The sequence below is a fragment of the Pleuronectes platessa genome, chromosome 1, assembly GCF_947347685.1.
Source record: "Pleuronectes platessa chromosome 1, fPlePla1.1, whole genome shotgun sequence".
Classification (NCBI taxonomy): domain Eukaryota; kingdom Metazoa; phylum Chordata; class Actinopteri; order Pleuronectiformes; family Pleuronectidae; genus Pleuronectes; species Pleuronectes platessa.
Window position 1 is genome coordinate 28,301,684 of NC_070626.1, and position 15,646 is coordinate 28,317,329.

The 15,646-nt window shown below is 41.5% G+C and overlaps 1 protein-coding gene across 12 annotated transcripts in view; it reads left to right on the forward strand.

The window, feature by feature from the left end:
* Positions 1-10,658, forward strand: part of madd (MAP-kinase activating death domain) — a 46,556-nt gene extending 35,898 nt beyond the window's left edge. For 11 of the 12 annotated variants that reach the window (XM_053430104.1, XM_053430190.1, XM_053430888.1 and 8 more), the window contains 11 exons: positions 285-405; positions 2,337-2,457; positions 2,575-2,680; positions 2,795-2,905; positions 3,377-3,484; positions 3,871-4,035; positions 4,125-4,197; positions 4,736-4,842; positions 7,733-7,802; positions 9,866-9,912; positions 10,410-10,658. In XM_053430104.1, the coding sequence (XP_053286079.1) occupies positions 285-405; positions 2,337-2,457; positions 2,575-2,680; positions 2,795-2,905; positions 3,377-3,484; positions 3,871-4,035; positions 4,125-4,197; positions 4,736-4,842; positions 7,733-7,802; positions 9,866-9,912; positions 10,410-10,523 (1,143 nt within the window). In that variant the 3' untranslated portion in view covers positions 10,524-10,658. Of the gene's footprint in view, positions 1-284; positions 406-2,336; positions 2,458-2,574; positions 2,681-2,794; positions 2,906-3,376; positions 3,485-3,870; positions 4,036-4,124; positions 4,198-4,735; positions 4,843-7,732; positions 8,344-9,865; positions 9,913-10,409 lie in introns of those variants that run through there. The other variant, XM_053430744.1, reaches the window with a different exon arrangement.
* Positions 10,659-15,646: the final 4,988 nt, after the last annotated feature.

The following is a 15,646-nucleotide window of genomic DNA, read 5'->3' on the forward strand; positions in this document are numbered from 1 at the left end:
GGAATATGCAGGTTATACCCCCTCTTAGTTGAGATAGTGAATCTAATTTGGTTGTTAGTTAATTGAATTATGAGGTTTATATGAAGTCACAGAAGGCGCCTGGAGATTAATCACCGGAGGGTTTCTGCTTGAATTAAAAAAATGGAAAATTAAAAGCTCTTGATTATTCTTTTAAAAACTTTCCTTGCAGCTCAGGTGTCCAGTTTCAGGGACTTGAATCCTTTAAATCAAATATTCATTTCCACTTTTTAGTTCCCTAAAAGTCCCCTGTCTTGTTTTTTCAGGGGAGGACTCACACTCTGAAAAAAGGCGTCAAAGATCCGGTCCCAGCTCCGTCCAAGGGGCCGCCCCCTCAGCCCATGGAGGACCTGAGCATGAGGATCTACCTCTGTGAAGGCCTGCTTGGTACGTTCCACCGTCTGCTTCAGTCAGTCAATGTGTGATTGAACATTTATTCCTCCATTTACTTACTCCCTCACTTTTTTCTCTCACGGTAGTTTTGCTCTGATTTGTTTCTGCATCGCTTTTTCTAACAATATTAAAAGTTGCTTTCCACGAAGGTAAAGAGTCATTTGCTTTGGTTTTCCTTAGAATTTGACCACATTGAACTTTTGATCATTTCATTTTCAGAGGAAAAGAGTCAGACATGTGACGACAGAGAAGTGGTGAAATGTTAATGAGCTGTGTAATGGTGAGAGGTTACAGCCTGATGTAACTGTCCAGCTTTATATAGTGATGAATAGGAACTCAGTAGGAGGAGGTTGTGCTCACTGCCTTCTGAGAATAGGTTTCATAGTGTGACAGGTTGGATCAATTGAAAAATATCAAATGAATTAAACAACACGTCGGTGAAGCGTGAACACAGATTATAAAAGGAATAAAACATAATAACTGTGAATGAACGTTTAAGGAAACACAATTCTTTCGTTGATGAACACTTATAAGATCATTGCTCTTAGAATTCAATTCATTGTGCTTATATATATATATAAATATTTCCAGTTTAATATTCTGAGGTCAAAGTCTGAAGATAAGAGTAATTAAACGTGGTTTGTCCTTGTTGTTGTTCCTCTTCTGGTTCTCTGCTCGCTCTGCTCTCGTTAAACCTCCTCGACTAACCTACCCCCCCCCCCCTGCTCTCGCTGCTTCTCTCTTCCCTCCTGCTGCTTCTCCTGGGAAATATTTCCAGGACGCGATAAGAGCTCCGTCTGGGATCAACTAGAGGATGCTGCCATGGAAACCTTTTCTCTAAGTAGGGCTAATCTTTTGCCTTTGCCCTTTTTTTCCCTGTGTGTGTGTGGGGGGGGTGGTGTGTGTGTATCCACTGATCTGCCGGGCTCTGTGTGTTACCTTTTGATGTGATGTGGGGTATTTCCTGTGTTGTTGAGGAGCTGCACGTCTGTGATGGAGGTGGAAATATGAGCTCAGCTGCAGAATCCCAGTTTCCCCTCTCAGATCGAGATGTGTTCAGTTCCCACTCACTTCACTCTCACCGCTGCTCACCTGCGTTTTCACAGTCGTCCGACCGACTTGGATTAAAAGCTTTTTTCATGGCCTTTGCATATCGGATGAGTGCACGTTGCCTTCAAGTGCTGTCGGAAATGTCATGACTCGAGCTTAAAGTTGAGACGTGAACTTTGTTGTACGGTTTTATAATTTTGTATATTTTTTCAGACTTTCTAAATTACAAGGGCCGCAAACAAAAAATAAAACACACTATTGACTGAGCAGCACTTGAAGGCAGCATCAGATTCCTCTTATGAATACAACATTGCTCCTTTTATAAAACTCTGCCAAACCGTTAAGGTTAATTAGAATAAATGTTTTGTAAGATCTGTTACGAGCTTCACCACGAACCCCCTTAATAAGCATCATAATGTGTAACTGTAACGGGTCTAATTGATTTTAATGTGATTTTCTTGCATGTCTAATCCATTTCCTTTCCGTGATTGAAAGCAAACAAAATTTTAATACAATTTTCCAGTCAAATCTTAAAACATCATTATTTGATTACCTGCAGTAAAACTTTTAGTAACAAAACTGTGCAAAACATGAAAAATGAATAAATAGTCTTATACAGTTGTATATTTACATTAGCTTATGTTTTACATTATTATTAAATTCATATTGATTGCATATGCATGTGCCTGTTTTGTGTTACTGACTGTTTTCAGCACATTTTAATCTTTTTAAAGTCTATTTAATTAACTTGATTCGATCGGGACAGAAATCTTTGTCAAGGTTCTCTTGTGGCTGCACCCACGTGGTCTAGGTTGTATTAAATGGATCAGCTGTGAGGATGTGGAGCTGAACGTGCTCTGTCCTGGTGTGTTCAGGTAAAGAGCGCTCCACCCTGTGGGACCAGCTGCAGTTCTGGGAGGACGCCTTCCTGGACGCGGTGATGCTGGAGCGCGAGGGCATGGGGATGGACCAGGGGCCTCAGGAGATGATCGAAAGGTTCCACACGGCTGACGTTTTCTTTTCTGCCTCATATTTGGATAATTTTAGCACCTTTTGTGAGCTTGATCCCTGCACCTCCCTTGATCTCTTGATTCTCCCTCCTGTGTGTTACAGATACATGTCGCTGGGGGATCATGACCGGAAGCGTCTGGAGGATGACGAGGACAGACTCCTGGCTACTCTGCTGCACAACATGATAGCGTACATGCTCATGATGAAAGTACGGAGCCCTGTTTGTTGTTCATATCACACAAACCGTTAAATCACCCATTCAATTTCCTGTTTGACTGTTTTTTCACTGCTGTTTGTTTCCCCCTTTTTAATATTTGTGTAGTTGACCACAAACGACATCAGGAAGAAAGTGAGACGTTTGATGGGAAAGTCCCACATCGGCCTCACGTACAGCCAGGAGATCAACGAGATGCTGGACAAACTGGCAAACATGGTGAATACCTGTCCTGTGTGTGTTCAGTTGATTCAGCTGCTGCGGCTTCGGTTTATTGCTCCGTGCGTCCATGATTGTTTCCTGGGAATTTCTCTGAAAAAGAAATGTGTAATCTGGTTCTTATTAAAGATGAAAAGAGGGGGTTGCTTTAACTTCCAGTCATTGGGGGTGTGGGGGGGGGGGGGGGGGGGGGGGTCGCTGGGGAGATGAACATCTGTCTACAAACAAAAATTCATTAAATTAAACACAAATGTATAATAACTGTGGTTTAAATTGACCTTTTCTTTCCCGGACACGCCTCAGATAATCGGCATTAATTATAAAATCAACTTTCATAACTTTATCACAACTTTGTCTTTGTCTTCCTGATAATTAGAAACCTTATTACACGGTTATTTCCAGGAAACCTTGAATGTTCCTCTTGTGCGTGCACACTGTGTGGTTGGTAATTGGACTGTGCTTTATTTTCAGAATGGCCGTGAGTGGTCCATCAGGCCCAGTGGAAGCCGTCACATCAAGAAGCAAACGTTTGTGGTTCACGCCGGCACCGACACCACGGGAGACATCTTCTTCATGGAGGTAGAGGAAGTTTACCAACTATGAATGGAGCTTTATTTGTGACATAAGAGACCTCTGCAAATTATCTTTCACTTACGTCAAGAGTGGATAAAGCCATAATTAGTTTTTAGTAAAAAATTAAATAAACGTTCACACTTATTTTAGGATTTTCACGTTAAATGTTTTTCTGCTGTCCCTCATAAGTATGCTTTTAATTTGAAAAATAAATAAGAACCAACCACCAAGATAATAATTTTTATAGTTTTTTGTAAGTTAATTAAATAATAAATGAGGTGGAATAAATTACAGCATTAAAACACAATTTCAGGTAGAATGACCTTGTTGTACTGATGAATCAGTTCTGTGGATGTGAACTCATTTAACTCTTCACTGGTGACTGGTCTCAGGTCTGTGACGACTGCATCGTGCTGCGCAGCAACATCGGCACCGTGTACGAACGCTGGTGGTACGAGAAACTCATCAACATGACGTACTGCCCCAAGACCAAGGTTCTGTGTCTGTGGAGACGCAACGGCCAAGAGACGCAGCTCAACAAGTTCTACACCAAGAAGGTCAGAGAACCTACCACCTGTACTTTTAATCCACTGGAGGAGGACGTTGCTGATTCATTCTAATAACTTCTTGCTTTTTTGCTTTCCAGTGTCGTGAACTCTACTACTGTGTTAAAGACAGTATGGAACGAGCTGCAGCCAGACAGCAGAGCATTAAACCAGGTGAGGAGAGAGTGGACTCGCTGAATTGTTTTTTTTGCTTATTCTTTCTTTCCTCTGTCTTTATTTCTCTTAGACTCTTTCAAACACTGTCCTTACAAGCTGCTCTTCCAACAAAAAGAAGTTTCATATCGACCTGAACAAATCTTAACAGACAGTTTGGGGGAAGCTTCAAGCTCCATGACAGCTCTGTGCTCTCTGTAGTCCTGTGAATTCCTTTAAACCTTCTGTTTCATTTTTATATCAAAATAAAAGCACTCATCCCTGCTTGGTGGTAGAACTTTACCTATAGGGGTGGGGCGAGTAGTCCTGAAGATGCCTGATTGGATGATTAGTCCAGTGTTTTATTTCACCAGGTCAATCTCTGCAGTAGATACTTTAAGTTTTGTACTTTCTACATTTTGAATTAGTTCTTCTCATCAGCATCTTAACTTAAATCCCCTCGATGTTCAAAATCCACAAATAGAATAATCTCAAAGATTTCTGCATCCCGGCAGCATGTGGTTTTATTGCAGCTGACCTGGGCTGTGGTTTCCTTCAGGGCCGGAGCTGGGCGGAGAGTTTCCCGTCCAGGACATGAAGACGGGCGAAGGTGGGCTGCTGCAGGTCACCCTGGAGGGAATCAACCTTAAGTTCATGCACAGCCAGGTAAGAGGGCGGAACCAGCGCAGAGAGAAAACTGCTTTTCATCTCAACACCGGGGCATGAAAACAAAGAAATCCCTCCTGATGGTTCAGAGCTCATCTCGTCCTTCTGCTCGTCTCACGTGTTTGTTTCATTTCCCGTCATCTCGTCAGATCTTCCTCTATTGTCATTAAAAACTCAATCTCATTCAAAACAGCAGAGACGACTGAACGCTCAATATCTGATTGGCCTTTACTCCCGTCTGATGTTTTTTTTTCCTTTAGAGGAAGACGTTCCGTTTGTGCTTTTTTTTTGTTGCTTTTATGGATTTGCTTTTTTAAGTTTTCAGATTGTGTTTGTTTTTGTGTGTGTGTGTCTTTGTGTGCATGCGTTTCCCCAAACATGAATTAACACATCCTTCCACACGAGTTTCTTTTTTGACATCTGTGGTGTTCAAACCTCATGTTCATTTACTGTGTGGGAGGAGATGAAGTGTTAATGTGTGTGTGTGTGTGTGTGTTGTGCGTCAGTGGTACGATGGATGATCTCCAGCAACGACTTTTCATTAATAATTGGCTCTTTAAAAGCAACTTCCACGTTTAAGTTGGGACCCTCGTCGTGTGTTGTCTTCACGTCTGTGCAGGTAGCGATAGACGCTACGTTGTTCTCTCAGGTGTGTGAAGCTGTGATTGTGACAATGTGCGGTAGGTGAATAGTCTCGAGGAGCGACCGTGCTGTTAACACACTTCAGAAGTGTCTCGGCATCTTTTAACACAACAACACAACAGAGTCAGATAACAGCAGTGTTCCTCATCGCACGTCCTGCGTCTTTAAACTGGTTTCTCAACAGTAAAAGTCATTTTCAGGGTCAGTTCACTCAGATTAGACAAACATTGGGTTCTTCAGAGCTCGTGGTGTCTGTCCACGACAGTTTGGGTTAAATTTGTCCTGGTCTGAGTCTCACACTTCATAAAAGTGAAGCTGAAATATCCTGTTGTGATCTCTAGGTGGCGCTGCAGCGTCAAAGTCCAGGGTCCCACATCTCGATTTGGTCTCAGCTGTCAATCAAGTTAATCAGTCAATTAACTGATTAAGACCAAATTGATCAGAAACAGGAACAAGCATATTCATCAGTGGGAAAAGAAATGACAGAAACCATCTTAGCACAGAGGACTCTGGGTTTATAATCCATAAAGTGGCGATCCAGATGATTTGGCTCAAAGGGTTGTACTAAGTCTCATAATCAATCAGGGGTGTGTTTTGGACATAACATGCCATTAACCAGTCAGAGAGCTGGGCCCTGACTAAATGCATATTGGGGGATTGTTTATTATAAAGGTTGTTTTGCCCAGTATAAAGAATGAACGCTTCTCTGCAGAGGAAATAGTTTCACTTGGCACAAAAGCAATTCAGCGTCCCTCAGCTCATTCTTTAGACTTTCCGTTGTTCACTCTCTCCTGGTGTTTGTTGTCGTAGCTTGTTTCGGGAGACGGGCTCTAAGAACCCAGTGTCCTCGACCTGTCCCACATCGAACAGCAGGAAGACAAACACAGCAACTAGCTGGTGAGAGTAATGGTGAAGGATAGTTCACACAGGACTTGGTTTGAGAGATAAGAAGCTGAAAGAAGATCGAATATATTAAAACAAGGGCGGATAAAATCAGATTCAGATTTATAATGATGTCCTTTTTATAATTTGGGTGAACTGACCCTTTACTTGAGACACTGGTACGATTCCTGCTTCTACATTTTCACGTTAAAGTTTTGTGCTTCACATTTCAAGGGCTCGAGTTGTTTCTATTCCTAAAGAGGCTCAGGTTTGCGATTCTGCAGCAGGAACGTCTTCATTAGGATCAAAACCCCAAAACTAAATTCTTCACGATATTGAATGAGCAGCGATCGTGGTCGTGTCCGAGGTGACGTCCTCTCCATCAGCTGCCTCAGTGTATCGGTGCTGCTGTGTGAGCGGGTGGTGTTGGTGCCAGCCCTTGTTGCTGGAGGAGGAGGCATGGAGGGCTCTGGGGGACTGAGAAGTTTAAAGTCCAGAGGGTGAATCCAGCCCCCCCCCCCCCCTAGTCAAACCCCTAGTCCTCTTTTGTTATTTTTCCATTTTCTAGCTCTACAGGGCCGATTTCGTCTTGTGACCTTTTTGGTTTTTTATTTTTTATTCTTCTCACATTGGCTCTGGAAACCTCTGAATCCGTACGAGGCTCCAGCGGATAGCGCCCTCTCGGAGTGTCGTCGAGTGTCTGTGCTCTTCTGTCCGATAATAATCCAAACCATTTCTCTCCCATGCTCTCTCCCCCTGCAAGGAGCGGAAGGTACACAACCTCTGCTGTGTTTGCTGATTAGCAGTTACATCTTTATTCGGTTCATTCTTTTGTTTTTCCTCTTTTTCTTTTTTCTTTTGACTGTCGTAGCTGTTTTTTGGCAAAAAAAAAAAATCTAAGTTTGTGTCCTTGTCTACATTTTTGTGTGGAAAATTCCATGTGTGCATCATTTGGGCCCATACTGCATCACTGAAAAAAAAGAAGTGTGTGTGTGTTGATTTTAAAAAACAGTTTAACAATATAAGTGTAATCTTTAAAGTTGTGACACACTTCATTGATGAAACGAGTCATTAGCCCCCCCCCCCCCCAGCTTTGAGCGGACTCGTGCATTTCTCCTCATTTAACCGTCGCCCATGTTTGCGTTGGATCATGGAAACTTCTCATAGTGTGACTTTCTTTTCTTTCATTAGCCGTTAAAAGCTTGCATCCATGTGTAGTCGTTTTTCTTATTTTATTTTTGACCTTTCATACTGAATAAACCCAGTTTAACATTTCTTAAAATATCAAAGTGTTTACTTCTCATCCAGTGTTGTTGAGTTAATAATGTTCTGTCTTGTTTTTGTTTGTTTTTTTGTTTGTTTTTAGGTTTTCATAGAGCTGAGTCACATTAAAAAGTGCAATACAGTGAAGGGAGTCTTTGTCCTGGAGGAATTTGGTAATTACACCATCTATTGATTCTAGGCCTGTACTCGGCACGGCAGTAACTCAGCTTCATGGCAAACGTGTTGACGGATAAGGGTTCGATAGATTGGATACTGGTTCTCCTGGAGGAAACGCTGAGACACACTGGTGTCTGCAGGTGTTAGAGTGATGGATGAAGTCTGTGCAGGACGGGGTTTTCTTTAGTTTAGAGCCAGTGGCTGTTCCTCGGAGGCGTTAAAGAGGGACAGACACACGTCTCTACCACGTGGAGACAAGTGGGAGGACACCACAGCCTGGCTTCTATTTAAATATGTTAGTTTGACTTCACCACAACAGGAATCAGAAAAGTTTCTCCAAGAACAGCACAAAATCATTCCAATGCTTTTAGGTTCTTAAACCACAAAATGTTTCTTTTAAATAAATCACAAAAACTTTTAAAATATGAGACTTTGAATAGAAATGAAAATATAGAAGATCAGCAGCCTTAAGAGAATTGGATAATAAGCTTTCTTGAGCGAGATATTGCACCTGAAATAAATTAGTAAATCAATAAATGCAATCAAGTTTAAAAGTGTGTCTTTATAATTGTTTTCAATGAGGTTTAATGGAAATCACCATTTAACCATGAGCAAAGAAAATATAAAGGTTTTAGTTCTTAAACTAAGAAAATCACTAGTTTCACCTACATTGAAAAAACATATCCAGGATTTCTTCATTGTAAAAGCCCTGAGAAATAGATATAATCAAATATAACAATAATAAGAAGCAAACAGTGGTTTCAACGTGTATTTTAAAAGACCTGAGTAGAAGAGGGTAACAGATATCTGATCAGTAGATCCTCAGGTACAAGGAGGAGCAGGTTGAGGAGTGAGAGCCAGGCTGGGTTACTGTCGTGTCTCTGTGCTGCTTTTGTAATGTTGCCCTCATCTTTGCCACTATGAAAACCTTCATTCTCCAGCAGGTAAAGTGTCGTCACCTTTCTCCTTTCTTATTCAAACCAGTTCTGTGCTGAATATTTCCTCATCCGTCCTTTAGTTCCCATCCTTTCTCTCACTTTCCCTCCGCCTCTCTTTTTGTTTCTCGTTTTCTTTTGACGGAGCTAAACCCCAGATTCCCTCCTCCCTCACGTTGGTCCTCACTCTCTCTCTATCTCTCTCTCTCTCTCTGACGTCTCTGCCTCAAGTGGAGATCTATGATGGGACTGGAGTTTTTATATTTATATATAAAGATATATAATTATATATATATCGATATATAAATAAGGGGGGAGGGGGGAGGATGTTTTCCCGGCCCCCTTCATCGCTCCAGATCTCTGCCTCCTCATCTCTGCTCTGGATTCACAGTTACTAATGAAAAGTCCTGTGGACGGGGACTTGGTCCCGGGTCAAAGGTCAAAGGGTCTTTGGCCTCGAAGCTGCTTCTCTGTTCGTGTCGTTTGACTTTCAGTTCACTTCCTGTTTCCCTTTTTTTATTTGTCTGTTTGTTATTTTAGAGCCCGACCGACTCTGGAGTTTATTTTGGGGAGAAAAATATACATATATATATTAGCTTAGCATAAATTAGCATAAAGCTCAATTAGGTACAATAATATTTTCTCTCTATTTACCCCCGATATATATATTTATATACTATAATCTAGAAAAAGAAAAAGTTAAAGCGTTTTTCTATCAGAATATCTTTGATTTACCAGATTCCACAGATCGGGCTCTGGTTTCTTTTGGTTTGTTTTGGTTTCTTTTGGTTTCTTTTTCCTGTTTGACACTTCACACTCTTCAGTCTCTTGTTACAACACATCTGTGTTTTCCCTTCGTCCATCTCGTGGGTCCTGAACGTCTCACCTCCTCCAGTGTCTCGTTTGGCAGATTGTTGATCTATTTTTACCACGACCAGGATTTTACTGCTTCTTTTAAAAGTAGAGCAGCCATTTGTCAAACATCCGACGTGTGGAGCTCCTCTTCCGTTCTTTAACCACCTTGTTGATCCATCTCTGTGAAAAACCCCAGACGTCTCAGACATGAACTCACTGAGGTTCCTGCTGCCTTTGAACTCTGTGTTTTGTCTCTTGCATCGGCGTAGTTCCTGAAACTAAAGAAGTGGTGATCCACAAGTACAAGACGCCCATGGTGAGTCCTCTAGTGTTTGATTGCAGGAAACTTCCCAGTGAGATAATCTGGGAATAAACTGTTGATTCTCTACTTGTAAATAAAGTGTTTACATGAATTCCACTTGGGAATCGGAACGTTTTCTGAGTTGGAATTCAAGCAAATGTGGAATTCAGATTTAGGACGGATATTAAAAGATGCCCTGTGGAGATTTCTCGTGTCTTTGATGTTGAACACACAGACAGAAATAACTGGAGAGACTCAAACTTTATTTTTAATTGAGCTGTCTTTACATCCTGGTTTGCCTGATGGTTGTTTTTGCTCCACCTCAGTTCGGACTTGAAATCAACATCTGACCTGATGTGATCTGATCACAGGTTCAGGTCTGAACTCACCTCTGAATGTTTCCTGACCGGTCAGAGCCTCCACAGGACATCTTTTTATATCTTGAGTTCAGAGACTTTGCACCTTGTGATGTTTTACAGACCTCAGCTCACCTCCTGGTTTCTCTTCTGCAGGCACATCAGATCTGTTACTCCGTCCTCTGCCTTTTCTCCTACGTGGCGGCCGTGAAGGGGAAGGAGGCGGAAGGGAAACCCAAGATCATTTCGCCGAGACCCCTTCACAGCTAGTCCACACCTCCCTCCTCCCCCCCCCCGTATCGTCCTCTGTGTGCCTCGCTACTTGAAACGGCATCTCGGCTCTTAAAACCACAGACTTCTGACAATCCATAGTTTTACTCTAAGCACATGACTCCTGCCCCCCCCCTCCCCTTCCCCCCGCCCCCTCTCCCGTGTACATACAAGACCCTCGTTCCCCTTTTAGATCTTCTTGTGATGGCGTGTTTGCTCCGTGATGTCATGTAAATACTTCCAGCTCCTGGTCGCTGTCGTTCTGATGACTCAGCTAAATGTTTGCCTGCTCCTTAAACTCCAGAGACTCTCCTCTGTGAGACGTCTCCTGTCGCTACCTGCTGCCAAGACTCTACAGTTTGTGGAGGAGGAGGAGTACCACCCCCCCCCACTTCCACCCTGAGGCACACAGTGCATGCAGGTCCCATGCACAGCCTTGACTTCTACTGCCCCCCCCTCTCGTCTCGTCTCCGTACGACCGTGTGACTTGTTCTGTGATTCTGTGGTTACTGTAAAGTTCCAGTCTGTTCCAAGTTTAAACTGGTGAAGTGTGGGGGGTCGGGGGGGGATGTCCTGCGCCCAAAAACGCTTCTGTAAACCGGAGCTCCGCATGTACACGCTTCTCTCAAGGTGTTTGAACCCCTCCGGTCATGTGACGTGTTCTCAGACACGTGTTCTCCCACTCGGCCGACCGGGCGGAGTTAACTGTTCTAGTTCTGCTGTAAAACTTCTCGTCCGTGGTCTGTGATCAGCTGCATGTTCCCCTGTGACAAATAAATATTATATATATATATTTCTATATATAGTATTTATTTAATATATACATTTATTGACTGTACATTTTCCCTGAAAAAAAAAAGTAATGTTACCAGGTGTTCATTTGCTAGATGTGCAATACTTGATGAGTAGTTAGCCATGGCCAGAGCTAGTGGAGTTCACTGGCTTTTCACTTGGGTGGAGAATGTAAGATGTGAGATTTCTTTTGTTCCTTTTTGTTTTTTACATTTCGATTGATGTGAATGTGAAGATTCAATGTGACATGAGTGTTTAGTGTTTGTCTTTTTAAAAGTGAATCTGCTTCGGATCACAAACAGGAAAAAACTGCACAAACCACAGGGCGCTTTGCACTCAGGCCACGCCCCCAAACAGTGATGTCACAGCAGGTGGTTTTTTTAAATGAGCGGCGAAGTTAAAACTTTATTATCTTTAGAGACTAATAGATAGTAGATGTTATCCAAATGAAAATCAGAGTTTAAAAGAAGTAAACTGGACCTAGTTTCACTTGTTAATGAAGAAAATAATATCCAGGTATTTATTTCAAGCAACTTTCTCCACATCCATCCAAGAATGAACAAGAATCTGTCATCACATTCACAAAGTAATGATTATTTTCCATTAGCAAATCATATAAAGTCAGAAAAGTTCACTTTTTCAAACGTGTTTTGTCCAAACTAATGATGTAAAACTCAAACAGCTCAGAGGACGAACACCTCGTCTCACCATGTTAAAGAGAAACTGGTCAACAAGCTCCTGGATCTGCTCGTTAATCCAGATGTGACCTAACAACGTACCGGGGTTCTTCCTGGTGGTCAAGTCCCAACGCTCCACAAAATTCCATAGAAATGGGTTCAGTAGTTTGAAAACATGAAAACCTGACCCAAAGGTAAAGATGATCAATATAATGGTAAACAAACTGTAACCAGAGTGAACAACAAAGAGAAACCAGCTGCTGTGACATCACTGACTCAAAAAGTTAGAAACAAACTTGGCCGACGCCGAAAGTTTGTTCTCCTGCTCCCTGCGGAAAACACACACATCTCTAAATGTCTCTGTTTTGTGTTAAATCTGGTCCCATCGCAACGAGAGTGAGTGTGTGTATGTGTTTGTGTATTTGTGTGTGTGTGCACATGTGCGTTCCTGTGGTGAACAGTTTTCTCCTGATCAGCAATATACATGTATCGGTACAGCCATGTCACTGGAAAGAGGTTTTATTTTGATTCTGACATGCTGGTATTTTTTAGTAACTTAACTGTGTAAAAGGAAACTGGATCAGTGGGATGTTGATGACATGTTGTTCCTCTCATGAAGTGACACCGCGTGTCGGTGTGAACGAGACCAAACCGGATCTGAAGCTGGTGTGAAACTGGTTCGGGAACAGGACACGGCTCTTTCTGCTTAAGTTGAAGAGTTTTCTTTTGTTTTAAAACTGGATTATTCCGGCTCATCTCTTGTCATTGTACTTGGCCAGCTGCTGTAACGAGAAGTCCCAACTACTGAGATGCAAGGTGGAAGTATTCCAGCATCTGAAAAAGTATTTATAGAATATATACAGCTTTGGCAATATGAATAAAAGTTGTCCCAAATGAAGCTCAGTGGATTCATCGTGGTTTTTTAGTAGAACTCAGTCGAACCTCAGTTTTCTTTCGGTTAATCAAATCTCACCCATAAATATCAGTCATTTAAATAATCCAGATGTCCAGATGCACTTTTTTCATAAGGATCCATAAAGTTCCTCCAGGCCTTCCAGAACATGAGGTCACTGTGACCTTGACCTTTGACCTCCAGGCACCAAAATCAAATCAGTTCAACCTTGAGACCAAAAGATTGTTTTTGTTAAACGACAGAACTCCCTCGAGTTATTCTGGAGATGTTCACAACGCAACAAAGAAAAGTGAGGTCACAGTGACCTTTGACCCGAGAAATCTCTTCATCTTTGATTTAAAGTGAATGTTTGAATCTTGTGAACACAACATCGCATCAAGGGAATTCTTCAGACGGACGTGGAGGTGGAAACACGTTCCTTCATCCTGGTGACGGACGGATGAGAACATGAACTCTGTGACGAGGTTAAGAATCAGACGTGGAGAAGTTCCTTTCAGCTCGATGACATTTATTCAAGCGAGTGATGCCACAGTTTCACAAACGTTTGTACAACAACTTAGATCCTTTATGCAACATAGACAAGAGAAGAAGAAACAAAAACATAAAAACCAAACACACAAGGAGCCGCAGACGATGAGCTGTCAATCAAACACAACATTCTCAATGTCAGTGACAAATTAAAAGACTTTTTTAAGTAAACTGAATTTCAATCCCTTATCAGTTAGAAAATGAATTGATAATAAACTGGCCATGTTTTTTAAAATAAAGACCCTAAAACAGTGAATGGGTTTCAGTTCTATCGGTTTATATATTTTACAAGAATCGATCTCGTATAATTTCATATAATTTCGCTCTGAAACGTTTGCTCGACTAAGATTTCTTTCCATGAAAAGTAAAAATAAATCAAATTTATTCTAATAAAAACAGAAAATGCGTTTTGTTTTTGTAGAAATAGTTTTTATATTTAACAGAAAATCATATTCAGGCACAAGAGTTTTAAACCAGCATCATCCTGAGAATCTGAAATCTCAGATTAAAGCAGAAACAGGAAACTTGTATTAATTATAATGAACTATGATTTGACTCCTGGTCGGATGCCACCAGGTTATTATGAGAAGTTCTTAACTTCAAACTAATTTACAAGGGTTGAACAGCGACAGTTTGGAACCATTAGCTTCACGCTCCACGACTTCCTGTCTCGTGATCCGGACTCTTTGAGAGTTCACACCACACGACCACAACCTCAACTTTCACCAGGAGTAACCTCGACTGGGAGGACTGGTCTCCTGCGCTCTGATTTGCTGGAGCTGTTGTCGGATCGTCTACAGACATCCTGAAACCTGGAGTTTGGCGATTGATTTTTCAGCGAGTGAAAGAAATCCGACTAAAACAGGATTTAAGCCAACATCAAGATTCAGACTGACGAAGAATTCAGAGCTTTAAGTGATTTGAATGTAAAAAGGATTAAAAAACAGAGGAAACAAGATTCTCAAACACGCAAGAGAAAAAAGCAAAGCTTAATTCAGCCAGAGATCATTTCTGAAGAGAGAGTAAGTTTCAACACCTGATCCTTTCTATGTAGCGTTATCGATATTTAATATCAGAGAAAATGGCCGACTGTAACTTAATTCAGGTGCAAAGTAAATTGAGTTATTTCAAACATTATTAACAAGCACCAGGAATATGTATCCACGAACAATTTACTCAATCATCATTATAATGATAATATGAAGGAGCCGGATCAATGTAGAAAACTATACACAAACAATATTATCTTATAAAATGTTTTGTCAATCGTCTGGGGCCGGTTTTTCAAAAGTAATCTGATCGGATTACGGCTATCGGATTGGATCAAATCTTGAAAATGGGTATTTCAAAATAAAAAAAGAATCCAGAAATTGGATTGGATCACGTAATCCAATCTTGTTGTTGATCCGGATCAAATCTTGAGTTTGGGTTTTTCAAAAGTTTTTGGTAGGATTGGGATCATTTTGATCCCAAAAATCAGGATTGAACTGATCCCAGCAGGAGGGTGGATTCATGGTGGATATCAGTAATAAAACTAGGTAACTAAAATTGGTTAGTTAAATAATACAACATTTATATCATGCATTTTACAGTATTTATATTTATTCATCAATTTCACTTGAATGTGTTAGGTGCCATTATAGGTCATTGGTAAGATCTTTTAGTTCTGCCAAGGGTGGTGAAGTGACTAGTAAAATGAAGAAGGAAATTTGGGCTGAAATCACACAACATGTGAATGCCATGGGGTTTGGCCAGAAGAGGACAACAGAGCAACTAAGATTTCGATGGAAGAATCTTAAGGCCGGGCAACAAAAGACCAGGCTGAAGCCAAGAACAGCCAAACAGGCAACAACCCATATAAGAGGGGTGAATACACAGACATAGTCCGTGATATTATTGGAGGTGAAAATCGGAAGCTCTGCATGGGATCCAAGATGTTGCAGAGGATGGTGAGCCTGTGATGACAGCAGAAATCGAGCCTTCTTCAGAAAAATGTATTCTTAATCTCAGCCCTGTAATCGAGGGAGAAGGTCAATCACAGGTGGAGCCAGAAGGCCTAGTTCCCACAGGACCCCCAGAGAGAGGCTCAAAGCACCCAAAGAAAGATGACGCCTATAAGGTACTTCTGCAAAAAAGAGACTGAAAGGGCAGAAGTACAGATCCATCTAGCAGAGAACAGCTTATTCTTGCCCGACTGCAGCAAACCAAGGCCA